The sequence below is a fragment of the Bidens hawaiensis genome, unplaced genomic scaffold (genome assembly GCF_021521415.1).
Source record: "Bidens hawaiensis isolate Kalapana, Puna unplaced genomic scaffold, B.hawaiensis_p1.1 tig00014542_1, whole genome shotgun sequence".
NCBI classification, from domain to species: Eukaryota; Viridiplantae; Streptophyta; class Magnoliopsida; order Asterales; family Asteraceae; genus Bidens; species Bidens hawaiensis.
This window is the reverse complement of record NW_027492269.1, coordinates 361,869-375,531: the sequence shown is the minus strand read 5'-3', so window position 1 is coordinate 375,531 and position 13,663 is coordinate 361,869. Positions and strand designations below refer to the sequence as shown.

At 35.2% G+C, this 13,663-nt stretch overlaps 1 protein-coding gene across 1 annotated transcript; it reads right to left on the bottom strand.

The window, feature by feature from the left end:
* Positions 1 to 9,404: 9,404 nt before the first annotated feature.
* On the bottom strand, positions 9,405 to 12,690 carry LOC143547024 (ACT domain-containing protein ACR4-like). Its single transcript, XM_077038548.1, has 6 exons — positions 12,409 to 12,690; positions 12,178 to 12,338; positions 11,611 to 11,678; positions 10,461 to 11,063; positions 10,253 to 10,357; positions 9,405 to 9,895 (listed from the first exon to the last, which is right to left on the bottom strand). The coding sequence occupies exons 1-6, from the start codon at positions 12,480 to 12,482 to the stop codon at positions 9,533 to 9,535; spliced, it is 1,374 nt and encodes a 457-aa protein (XP_076894663.1). The 5' UTR covers positions 12,483 to 12,690; the 3' UTR covers positions 9,405 to 9,532.
* Between the last annotated feature and the right edge of the window lie 973 nt (positions 12,691 to 13,663).

The following is a 13,663-nucleotide window of genomic DNA, read 5'->3' as shown; positions in this document are numbered from 1 at the left end:
ATTTATAAGAAATTTAATAAATTTCATGGTTGAGAAAATTAGGAAAAGAAAAAAGGTCCAATTGGTGTTTGAATGTTGATGCTTGATAGTTGAAGAAAAAATATGAATGATAATGAAGGGTTATATAAGTGAATATGATAACAAGACTTTCACTTGGCTCAGGATTATCCTTATATAGCCTAGAAAGATTTGGTGCAGGATATGTTTTCTTAGTGGTCCCCACACCTCTACTTTGAAATATATATGAAACAATACCACTCTTTGGTGGTGGTGGTGGTGGTCCTTGGCTCGAAGTTTGGTTGACCAAACTCAAACCTACATCGGAGTTTTTCACAAAAAGCTCAAGACATATTGTGCCTCCAAATTGTCTCGGGGGCGGTGTTCTGGCCCTGTTACATACATTTTTTATATAAAATGTTAAAATTAAGTTAACAAAACTGAACAATTATGAAATATGATTATTATTTATTGATTGTCCTTTTCAGTTATTTTTTCTGAAAAAGGCAGCTACAAAAAAAATAAGTCACCAAATAATAGTATAGGCTTTTTAATTGTTTCACTCACGCCATTTAATTTTTAAATTGTTATAAAAACTTGCATAACGATGAAGCAATACTGAAACTCGAATGATTTTTGAAGTCTTGAAAAAAGGGTTTGTGTGGATTTAATAAATTATTATTGGAACTTGATTACTAATTGAATGTATTTTATCCTTCAAATACCGATGGTGTTTGTTTTACGGTATGTTTTTCCTATGTTACCACGAGGCTCTATAGGCACCTTTGTTATCGCCGCCAGCCCGCCACCTATTAGTCCCAGCATCACATCCAACGTTGTCGCTAACATTGATCACCCTCACCAATGCCAACGTTGTGGTTGACAAATCGATGGTTACGGCATTAGGCATCTATGATGATAGTTGCAATGGTGATCAATGGGTGAACATTTTTTGTGTTCACAAATTACTTCGACCTCATTCTATGGTGGTATAGGCGATCCAAAACTTAAGACAATATTTTGAACGGGAATTAATGACAAAGTTTGTTTGAGGAATTAACATAGTTTCACATTCAATAGAACCTAAAAATGAACCGTTGAAATAGCCACCGGAAGATTGTGAGATTTTGTTTTCAACTCTCCTAACTCATGTATTTTGGTTTCTTATGCGGTTTGTATAGGGATATTTAAGTTGCGACTATTTACATGGGCATGGTAAAGTTGCCGTTAATAAAAAAAAAGCTGAATTTTTTTTTCTTTTTTTTTTTGGAACGGGCAATGAATCCAACAGATGGGCTACTGATTAAATTTATCAAATCGCAATACACTCGTCTTTCAATCAGGTGAAAACCCTCAGCTTAGGCCAAAGACCGTGAACATTCGTCTGGATGCACGAAAGTAGTGTGAGATAAAACTCGTTCAGCTCAAAGATCCAACTAGTGAATATCACATACTCGCTTAATCTATCATCATCACTCACCCGGTGCCACCCAAACTAAATAATACGAGAATGAATCAAACATTGATCATATAAAACACCAAGGTTCTCCCTTACAAAGCACCACTAATTAATATGAAATAAGTTATGAAACCAAAACAATAATACAAACTTATAACTTAAAATAATTTAAAACCCTTGGGCTACCGAAAAGCTATTGGAGGATTGGGTTGGTAAAATAATAAGATTTAAGACAGAATTACAAATTTTGTCCTTTAAAATAAGACGAATTACGGTTCGTGTCCTTTTCTAAGTTTCCTTGCAGGCGGTGTACTTTAAACTTTTTTTTCCTACAAGTTTTGTCCTTTACGCTAACTGGGTTAGAAAAAGTCAGTTAAATCCCATCACGTGAGGCGCATGTGAGGGTACTTTTGTCCTTTCATATATCTCTGCAACTAAGCCCTGTATCACTCTTCCCCCTCTTTTTAACCCAACCCCACCTTCAATCGATTCAATTCCCCGGCGATTAAAAACCCGACAGTTAAACCCTAAACCCTCGTGTCCGACGCGACTCAATTAGGGCTTCAATCAATTAGGGCTCGATGCGAAATTCAAATACCAGGGCTCAATTGATGATGGCTTACTGTGTTTGTGGCAAGGTAGCAGTTGTTCGAACTTCATGGACTGATAGAAATCCAGGTCGTCGGTTTTTCTCTTGTCCGGACATGGTAAGTGTGTAATTCGATTTAAGTTCCAGTCAATTGTTTATACTTCATGTTTCTCCTCTTTTCCAGACATCGGATTGCCCCTTTCTTGGATGGCGTGACCCACCAATGTGTGAACGGGCATTGGAGATTATCCCGGGCTTATTGAAATCGAAAAACATGGTTGAACAAAGTTTAGAGAGTTATAAAGAACAAGCAAGGAAGATGAAGAACAGATTGGTCATTAGTTGGATCATTTTCATTGCAATTGTAATTGCAATGAAAATGTAACTAGTTGACTGAATTTGAAGTTGTTGACTATTTGTATTTTGACTTTATTAGTTAATTTAGGACTTTATGCAGTTTAAGTATTATGTATTTTGACTTTATTTTGGATGTAATTTTGGATCTCTTTTAAGCAATGTATCATCAGTTTATTTTGGATTTAATTTGGATCTTTGGTTAGTTTATTTTGGACTTTTGGATGGATTGTATACACAATCTGCACATTGTGCACTATCTACACATGATGCACAATCTGCACATTGTGCACTATCTACACATTATGCACAATCTACACATTATGCAGAATTTGCACATCATGCACAATCTGCACATTGTGCACTATCTACACATCCATCTACAACATCCATAAACCAAGAGATGAATACTGCATAATATGATCTGATCTGATCCAAGGGCAAATAAGTAAAAACTGCCAAACCATTAAATTAAGTAACATCCATCTACAACATCCATAAGTAACATCTGATCCATCCATCTGCAGATCCATATGCACAAAAAGATGAATGAGTCATCTGCACAAACATCCATCTGCCAAACCATTAAATTAAGTAAAATCTGATCCAAGGGTAAATATGTCCAAACCCTTAAAATAAGTAACATCTGATCCATCCATATGCAGATCCATGTGCACAAAAAGATGAATGAGTCATCTGCACAAACATCCATCTGCCAAACCATTAAATTAAGTAAAATCTGATCCAAGGGCAAATATGTCCAAACCCTTAAAATAAGTAACATCTGATCCATCCATCTGCAGTTATGCACAACCATTACCATACCATGAAAAACTTCAAAAACATGAAAAACTTAATACATCCATAACAACTTAATACATCCATACAAGTGTTTGAAAAACTTAAAATAAGTCCAGACAACAACTTAATACATCCATACCATGAAAAACTTCAAAAAAAGTCTAACAACTTAATCTGCAAAAACAGTCATAAAAATATCCATACCATAAAGTCATAAAAACTACAAAAACAGTCAAACAGTAGGCACATTAATCTGCAAAATTTTTCATGCATGATCTCTTGTTGTGACCCTTTTGACCACATGTCCCACAAGTGTTTGATCCTTTTGGCTTTGTCTTTCTCACTGCCTTCACTTTCTGGCCTTCACCCTCCACAGCCTTTCCCTTGCCCTTTGCATCAACCTTTGACTTTTTCCTTGAACCACCATCTTCCCTTTCCACTGCTGACTTTTTCCTTGATTTCTTTGGCCTTCCAGTTTGCTTTTTTAATTTAGGAGCTGTGATCTGGATTGGGACTTGTGATGTGGGCCACATACTCATACCATTGATGGGATACACCTTGTAGCTATACACTGCCTTCCACCTATCCATTGTGTAAATTGGTTTGACAAATGTTTCTGGCCTGCCAACAGATCTGTCATGTGCACCCTTCACCCAAATACATGCCACCACATGTCTACAAGGTATCCCAGTTATCTCCCATCTCCTACATGCACATGTACTTGTGCTCATGTTCACTACACACTGATCACCATATGGACCTGTTACCTGATAATGATCCTCACCGTTCCAATGCACAGAGTACCTATCATCCAAATATGTAAACCATTCACATCATTTACAAGACAAGTAAATATTCACATACAACTCACCTGCTTGCTTCCTTCTTCACTGACTCCATAATTTGTGTAGCATATGGTGTTAGTAACCCTGATGACCTATCAATTACCTTCAACACAGTAACAATCTTCCTCATCACATATTCTCTGATGTATTCCAGCAATGTGATAATAGGCTTGTCCCTTTCATCTACCAGCTTTGAATTGAAACATTCACACATGTTGTTGGTCAACACGTCAGACATTGCTCTACCTATTATAACAAAACACAACAGATAAAGGACAAAACTTGAAAGTTATGAGAGAATAAAGGATACAAAATTAAAAACTTACCAGAGAAGTGTGACCTTGACCATGTTTCTGGTGGGATCTTAGATACCCAAAGATGACACCTTTTGTTCAAGTTTTTTAGGTTGTTCATCTCTCTCTCATATTGTGTAGGTGATGTACATCTAGCCAGCTTCCAAAGAGCATCCCTTAAAAGCTTTCCTTTGAAGAGTGATCTTAGGTTATCTTCAATGTGCCTCACACAAAACCTATGCTCTGCAGAAGGAAACAACTTATCTACAGCCTGTATAAGACCCTTTTGCCTGTTACTCATAAAGGTAAACTTGGATCTGTTGTTTATATCCAAGTCATCACCAAGGCATTCCAAGAACCATTCCCAAGAGTTCAATGTTTCAGCTTCAACTACAGCATATGCAACAGGGTAGTATCCATTGTTTGGATCTAGAGCAACTGCTGTTAAAAGTTGACCAGGCCAAGCACTTTTAAGGAAAGCCCCATCCAGTCCCAACAGATCCCTACCTATTGCTTTGAACCCCTTTTTCAAAGACCCCAAACAGATGTATATCCTCTTGAATTGTCTTGTCTCAGATGTTGGATCTGAGCATTCTTCTAATTCAAGCTTCACTGTTGTATCTGGATTAGTCCTCTTCAACTCTTCAATATAATCCCTCAATAACCCATATTGGCCTCTGAAATTTCCAATTATATGTTCCCTGGCCAACATCTTTGCCCTATAAGCTTTCATCTCAGACACACCAACTTCAAACCTCCTTTGAAACCTTTCTTTGATGGATTTAACTTTCAGCTTTGGGTCATCTTGAAGATCAGTAACCAAATGGTTTGAGAGGAACCCGGCTGTGCAAGCATAAATTTCCCTAGATTGAAGGCATTTATGTTCATTTATCAACCTTGTAATTTTCCATGAAGCTGTTCTCTTTTGGTATGACAACAACAGTACCCAAGGGCATCTAATAGCAAGTGGGTCTTTCCTTTTTCCCCTACCCCCAATACTTTTCTGGACTGGTCCCTCATCTTTATTAGCACTGCTAGATCCACCCCCCTGCATGTGGGACCCATCTTTCATATCTCCTTCACACACAGCCCTGACCCTTACCAAATCATCTTTTCTTATCCTAATTTGTCTTCTTGTTTCAACTGCATGTGCCTTGATCATATCCTTCACCTCTGCTTTTGTACCAAAAACTTGTCCCACATGGAAAAGATAATCCATGTCCCCCTCATTTCTTTGTTTCTCATTATACATCCTATCATTATCCAACATCACATCATCCATTTCTATGTCCAAAACCTCTAAACTACAATTTGCATCCTGCTGTTCAACTTCAAAATCAGTATGCAGTCTGAAATCCCTCATATCTACATCTACATCATGTATTTCACCATCTTCATAGTTGAAGTCACTATCTGAATCACTTTCTAAATCTTCATCACCATCCCTAGTTTTCTTAACATTTTTAGATTTCTTTTTGTTCTTAGATTTCTTCACATTCTTTGGTTTCTTAACTGGACAACCCTCTAGATGTTCATCATCATCAGAACTCTCATCTCTCATTTCATAGTTAGAATCCCTACTATCATCAGTTCCACTTTCATCTGAACTTGAAGACTCATCTCCACTTTCTTCATCTGAAATTGAAGAATCTTCACTATCTTCATCCCCACCTCCATCCCCACCTCCATCCCCACCTCCATTGTAATCCATATCCACCTCATTTGTAGGCTGCACACCATATCCACCTCCATCCCCACCTACATCTACATCACCATTGTAATCAATCTCCACCTCATTTGTAGGTTGCACACCAAAAGCATCCTCTCCAAACATAGGGTCAAATTCTGGATCCTCATGACATATATCAATCTGGTCTTGTTGTTCAACAACACCAACATTATTCTCTTCTTGAACATTCACATTTGCATCCTGTTTGTCTTGTTCCACAACTACCTTTTGAACAACAACCTCATTTGTGCTATCTTGCCATTCCAACAACAACATTTTCTTAACTGAGTTTGCTTTATCTAGTACGACCTCGCTTGCAAGAAACTCCTCATTTGTTATCTCTTCAATGGTAAACTTTGAGGTTGAGCAGAAGTATGTGTGTACAGAGGTGAACTCATGCTCAACATACACATTCATTAACTGATTAAAAGCTCCAATATACTTAGCAAATCCCCTAACATCATCATCACTTCCCAAAGCTCTAAGCCCCCAATCCAATTCTGAACCCGGTACTACATAATGGTAGAATCTAACCTTATCTGTAGGATAGGATAATTCAAGCAAGATTCGATCAAGCTCGTGAACTGAAAACTTGTCAATATCTAGCATGTCAACAAAATGGACAACGGCTCTGTTATAAACCCGTCCAGGAAATTTAGTGAAACTGCCACCATGGTGCATCTTGATCGTGAACAAATGTGGATTATTTACTATACAAACAAGATTAAACAGCTGTTAGTTAAATAAACCCAATTATAAACCCTAAAGTTTTAACTTACCATAAAACGCATCAGCATTTGATTGTTCATCAGCTTCACGAATGTAGAATCGAGGAGGAGGAGGATCATCCATCTTACGTGTTTAAGTTCTGAGAATGATGTGCAATTGATTGAAGCCCTAATTGAGTCGCGTCGGATACGAGGGTTTAGGCTGTCGGGTTTTTAATCGCCGGGAATTGATTCGATTGAGAGGGAGGGGGAAGAGTGATACAGGGCTTAGTTGCAGAGATATATGAAAGGACAAAAGTACCCTCACATGCGCCTCACGTGATGGGATTTAACTGACTTTTTCTAACCCAGTTAGCGTAAAGGACAAAACTTGTAGGAAAAAAAAGTTTAAAGTACACCGCCTGCAAGGAAACTTAGAAAAGGACACGAACCGTAATTCGTCTTATTTTAAAGGACAAAATTTGTAATTCTGTCAAGATTTAAAGAAAAACATGCATAATAATATAAGTTAGGAGCCGATTCTGAAATAACAACAATAATAATAAAAGGTGGCTGCTACATAGATGATGACTCATATCACTTAATAATTCACTTTTTTAATCACGTGACTTTTCTTTGTCCTTGTCATTTTCCCACGTCTTTGGACCATAGTTTGTTTTTCCTTTAAAAAAAATATATTTTATAGTCGCTAATGCATAACTAACCCACCCGATCATTCTCATTCTATTTTCAAGAAATAACCCGCCGCCAAACTTGGAGCCCTTACTTTTTGGTTCACACGTACCTCGTTTCTTCTCTTTTTTTAAATGAAGTGTTTGGTTGTCTCACATCAACCACCTGGGTCGGGGATCATCGAGACAATATCGACCATATAAAAATTAGTTGTCACTGAATACAATAATTGATCTTCTGGTTCAATGACATATGAGTGGTAGTTAAAGCTTGAGATCTCTAAGGTTTTAGATTCAAAACCTAACTCATTGACGTTTTATACAGTGATGGGTTTCCTTCTTAATGTTGTTTCTGGATGAATCAGTGTGAAACATCAAATTCTGTATGGACAGTTAACATTTATATCTTAAAAATTTAAAAATTAGTAAACGAAATAAAAGACATAACATGCTTTTAATTATTATTTATGCAATAGTGTTTGTGTTATACAAGTTCTTACATATGTATTAGGGTGCTAAGGGCATCCTTCAATTTCATCATCGGGTACATACGTTAGGCCTCCAAAATCACGCGTAGTAAATAAGTCGGTCATCATGTTCTGTTCTTCAAGTAAAATGGTGATTTATTTGTTAGAGTAATCTCAAGTGGGGTATTTGTTGTAATTTTTTTTTAACAAACTCAGTCAGTTAAGGAATTAAGTTTCATGAACCCGAATTGGTTTAGATGAGTAAAATAAATGTGTACTAATTAGTTGTAACACATTGGTTTCATCGGTTTCATCTCCAAAAGCATCACTACAAATTTAGCAAATTTTAATGTGCTTTAGAAAATAATAATAATAAAAATGAGATGTCATTTGATTGAATAATGTGAATTAGTTTTCGAATATTTCTACATGTGCTCCTAGCACCCTTAATAGAATACGTAATTGTAAATAGTCTTTTTATACTCTTACAACTATTTTTAGTAAAGGTGAGGCTTATACTTTTCAGGATATTAGTTTCTAACGATGTGTAATATAAAGGAAGTATACAAATCTTCTACGTATATATAACCTATAAATATATTATATTTTACTTTTTTAGATAAACGTTGCAGTATAAATATATTACAAAATAGATATATTTTTATTCTTTTAAACAACTAGTCAATAAACGACGAAAAATGAATTCACCATGAATCTTTAAAGTTTGTTCGAATATATATTGAAAGTGATAATATATGATAATGACTACTTAATTAAAATAAGGTACATAATGTTTGCAATTAGCTATTTAAAAAGAAAATAAAATATAATTAACATCGTTTATTTTTGTCGGGCTTTTTTCTGGGTTGCTACAACGAGTGCTGGTATCCTACTGATACCGGCCGAATTTCTATCATGTTCCTACCGCAATGCCCAAGTTGAATAGCAGCGGGCAATGAAGTTAAAAGTGATCAGGTAATAAAGTTAAAAGTGAAACAATAGAAGCAGTTCGAAACACAATTGGTGAGACCGTACTTACAACTAAACGAAGATGATATGTTTATATACTTGAAAATCATTAGGTAAAAACAGCTAAAAGGCCTCTTGTGAGGCTATATAATTTTATATCATTCTTTCATAAGTCATGACACCTTTTGTTATGAATACATGATTATTTACCGGTCGAAAACACGTAACTTATAACCGACAGATATCAACGCGGTTTTAATACAAAACTAATTTTAAATGAAAAACTCTGATAAATATTTAAAATGAGTATTTATTGCTTTGAATGTGATATTTTAGCAATAATGAGATATCTAAGACTCTCTCTCTCTCTCTCTCTCACGCAGCTTATAATTATTCTCATGTACTGCTTACACAATACATGTGTATCACGTATTTCTCATGGTTTTTTACTTAAAATTAGTTAAGCAAGAGACAATCAGGCATAGCTATTACAATATCACTCTTAACGTTTAAATTTGAAACTTAAAAGCCATTCATGTATATATTTACAATGAGCCTAGAGAATCAAGAATCTACAATTAAAGAAAAGAAACATACAATATAACCTACATTCTTTTCTAAATCCTAAATTCAAGCCACTTCCGAACAAGATCTAATGAGACCCAAATTATAAAGGAACCTTTCGGACCGGTTCCTAAAAAGATTACCCAACGAAAACCCACCCGTCCGTTGCCCAGGCGATTTCGAGCACGTTAACATTTCATCTTCGTTCACTTTAAGCACGCTCTCCCCAATTGCATTTCTAACTGCTTCAATTGTTTCACTTTTAACTTCATTTCCAGATGAATCGATCACATAGAAAGCGTTTACAGCTTTAGATCCTCTGGTTTTCACCTCGGCCCGAGTGACTGAAAGCCCGTTCTCTCTAAAGATCCTAGTCACGTCAGATAATAACCCGACCCTGTCTTCACCACATAGTTCTAGTCTTAGGCCCTGTAAATCACACGTAACAAACTTTTATGTAAAAGTTGTAATAATAAAAAAATGTGGTTTTTTTTATATATTTATTGTTTAAAAAATTCATAGGGTACTTTTTAAAAAAATCAAACTATTTAAGAAACCAATAGAAAACACTAACAAAAATACATTCTTGTGAGCATTAAAAAAAGTAACGTGGTAAAAAGATAATATTTAAACATTTGATAATTAATTTTGTTGATAAATATTTAACCCATAAATATTTAGATTATAAAAAGTAAATGTTTATCAAAACATCAAAATCTGATTATTGCAATTTTAGCTCGTAATAATCAGTATACAACATTAAATAATAGAATATATGTTTGTTACCTTTGAGACACGTCTCTTGACAGCTGCCTCGAGGCAATGAATTACCCGTTGCCTCTCGGCTTCTGAACTGATGGGGCACCCGTCTGTATGCCGAATATAAAACTCCTAAAATTGAAATAAATAAACACGATTAACACACAAAATATAAAAAATATCACACGTTTAAAGTCATAATGGACTCTACGCATTTTATTACTAAATATTTTACCTGTAAAGCCTCAGAGCCTTCAGCAATGATGGTAGCATGAAACACAACATATTGCATATCTGTTAATGTGCAAACTGTATCAAATAATAACTTAGGCCGATCCGGACACCGCAAATTAACGACGGTGTACCCTTTTTCGACACAATTTTCCACCGTCACTATCGGTTTATGGCTACCCGCCCCATCGGGTACAATGTGATATTCATCCGTATCATAATCCCGATCCGCATACATTAATTGGTGCAACCTTCTTTGTGTGTGAGTGGACCCCACAGAGACCGCGGTTTGTGCACCACGTCGGTCTAGATCGCCTTTGAGAACGTATAGTAAAAGTTGTTTGATTTTGGCTAGTCGGTCTGGATCGTTGATTGGAAGATTGGTGGCTTCGTCGGTGATGTACACGATTGATGCCATTCGTGAATTGTGGGTCCATATTTCGGAAGCGACCACGTTGCATTTGAGGTCGGTTAGGACCGCGAAGATCTCTGAGAGTAAGCCGGGTCGGTCTCGGCCAGTTAGCTCGATTGTTGTATTTTCGGATGCGTATTGGACCCCGACTGAACCTCTTAGGGATCGGAAGCTACACCCCCTTGGTCCAAGTGACTATAACACAACACAACACAACACAACACAACATAACATAACACAACAAGGTCAATAAAGTAGAATATTCTTTTTTTCAAATATTAAAAAATTTGAGATTATTAGTTTCAACAAATAAATCCAAACTTTTTAAGTTTTTCAACGTCTGGTTCAACTGGTTTTGACGAAAATTTTAAGTCAAACTCTTAATAACGGTTTTATGAAACAACAAACCAATCCGGTACAGTTTTACTGGTTGCCAGTTTAACAGTTTGATTTAACGGTTTAAACTACTTTTTATTATTATTTTATTAATCAACAATTTGTACTAAAAGTTTTAAAAAACAAAAATAATTTATCGTTATAATATATATTAAAATACAAATACCAAAAATAAATTAAATAAATATTTAAATTCCAAGTTTCAAACCAGATCGTACCGTCAAACCATTAAACCCAAAAACTTGTACCGTGAACCAAATCATTAGAATCTCAAACCAATTAAACTCGTCGATTTTATTCAATCGATCTAATAATTTATAAACACGCCTAAATTCAAATCCAATACCTGCTGGATTCGATCCGCAACATCATCTCCAGACAACTTATTTCCATATTGATCCGTAACATGAAACACTACAACAAATTCCAACAAAAACAAATCCAATTTTCAATAACTCAAACAAAAAACAAAAATCAAAATAATTTAAAAAAACATAAATTCATCAACATAATAATAATAATAATAATAATTGTAAAAATCCTGACTAGGCGCCGTGCTGATTAATCCCCATTTATCCAAAATCGGTCAAAATTAAAATTTTATGATTAATCCTCATTTGTCCAAAATCGATCAATAATAATAACAATAATAATAATAATAATAAAAATAATAGTTGTAATTTGTAAAAATCCTGACTAGGAGCCGTGCCGATTCATCCCATTTGTCCAAAATAGGTCAAAATTAAAAATTTTACATACAAAATCTGGAATATATATATGTAAATTCGAAAATTTACATATAAATTCCAATCCGATTAATCTCAACAAATCCAAATTAACCGTTATTCCCTACCCACCACCCAACCAGCGCCTAGCGATTTCGACAACACTGATAATATAATATTACAATTACCATCCATGAACCATCCTCCATCAGAAGAAATATAGGCCCGTTTAATCGACAAATTCATATCGGTCAAAACTTGCACCACTTCCAATAAACTCCCACGCTTATTCGCACTGTCCACTTTCACCAACGTTGATTTCTTATCCGTTATATGATCAACAGTTACCCTGTATAACACATAATTGGGTGTCAATTATATTATAAGAATTCATATTATTATTTGTGATGAATTGGTACCTGGGTGGATGCATACGGTGAACGAGTTTTTCGAATTCATGATCAACGTCTAATGAAGGAGACCAGTAATGCATGTTTGTGAATTTGGGTTGGTGGGTTGTGGAGATTTTTGGGTTTAAAATGGGTGAATCTTGAAGATGAATGTTATTATTAATATGATGATGATGAATATTATTATTATGGATGTGTGATGTGGCTGTGTGTGTGCCTGTGAATTTTGTATGGGATTTTAGAAAGAGAAAGAGGTGGGATGAAGGTGATGTGTTGCCTCCTGAAATAGGTGAAGAGTTTTTCTTTTTTATTTTTTTATTTATTGTTATTATTATTATTATTATAAATTTTATTATTTTTATTATTTTAAGAGAAATGAGCTGGTGATGAAAAGATAAGGAAAAGACTTGATATTTCATATGATTCAGGCTCACAATAATTAGTTTCAATGGCACCAGTATGATGATTGGAGACTGGTCGAGTAGGTAGCGTTCACTAGAAGAATCCTTAAATTGAACGAGTTTTATTCTATCGCACTATCGTGCATTTGGGCGAGTGTTTAAGAGTGTTGGCTTTAGGGTAGAGTTTTTTCTGGATCAAAAGGCGGGTGTATCCTGATGTGGGGAATTTAGCTACTAGCTCATTTAGAGGATTTGTTGGTCGTTTAAAAAAATAGTTATTATTATATTATCAAGGTAGAGCTGTCATTTTTAATCGAAACTCGGCCTAAATACGAAGTCATCCGGACCTGAATAATCATAACTTGATCATTACAAAGTACACATCTTCAATGGGCCAGTTATCGGATCACCTTTACTATTTAAAAACACAAAAAATCTAACCCGAAAAAAATAACCCTAAAGAACACCCATGTAATAAGGGGCATTTGACTCAATGATATATGGTGGTGTTATGGGTATTTATTCTCCTTGAAAGTCGAAGATTCAAATTCTACAGCAAAAGCTAGACGGTTAGATGGATCTAAGAGTATAATATTAGTGGTAAGAGAAATAATAATAAAAAGATTATTTATTATTTTATACTTTTTGTTTTTGTTTTTTAGAGGGGTGAGACATACACACACAAACACCAAAACACACAGTGGTATGGGTCACCACACTTTGACCCTATCATATCATATATTGTTCGAATCTCCTTGTGTATACAACTTGCACAATGTTTGGTACTTCAAAGGTACATGTGTGGTTAGATAAAGAAAAACATCATATAATTATTCAGTTGTGTTTCAAAAACAGTATAAAAT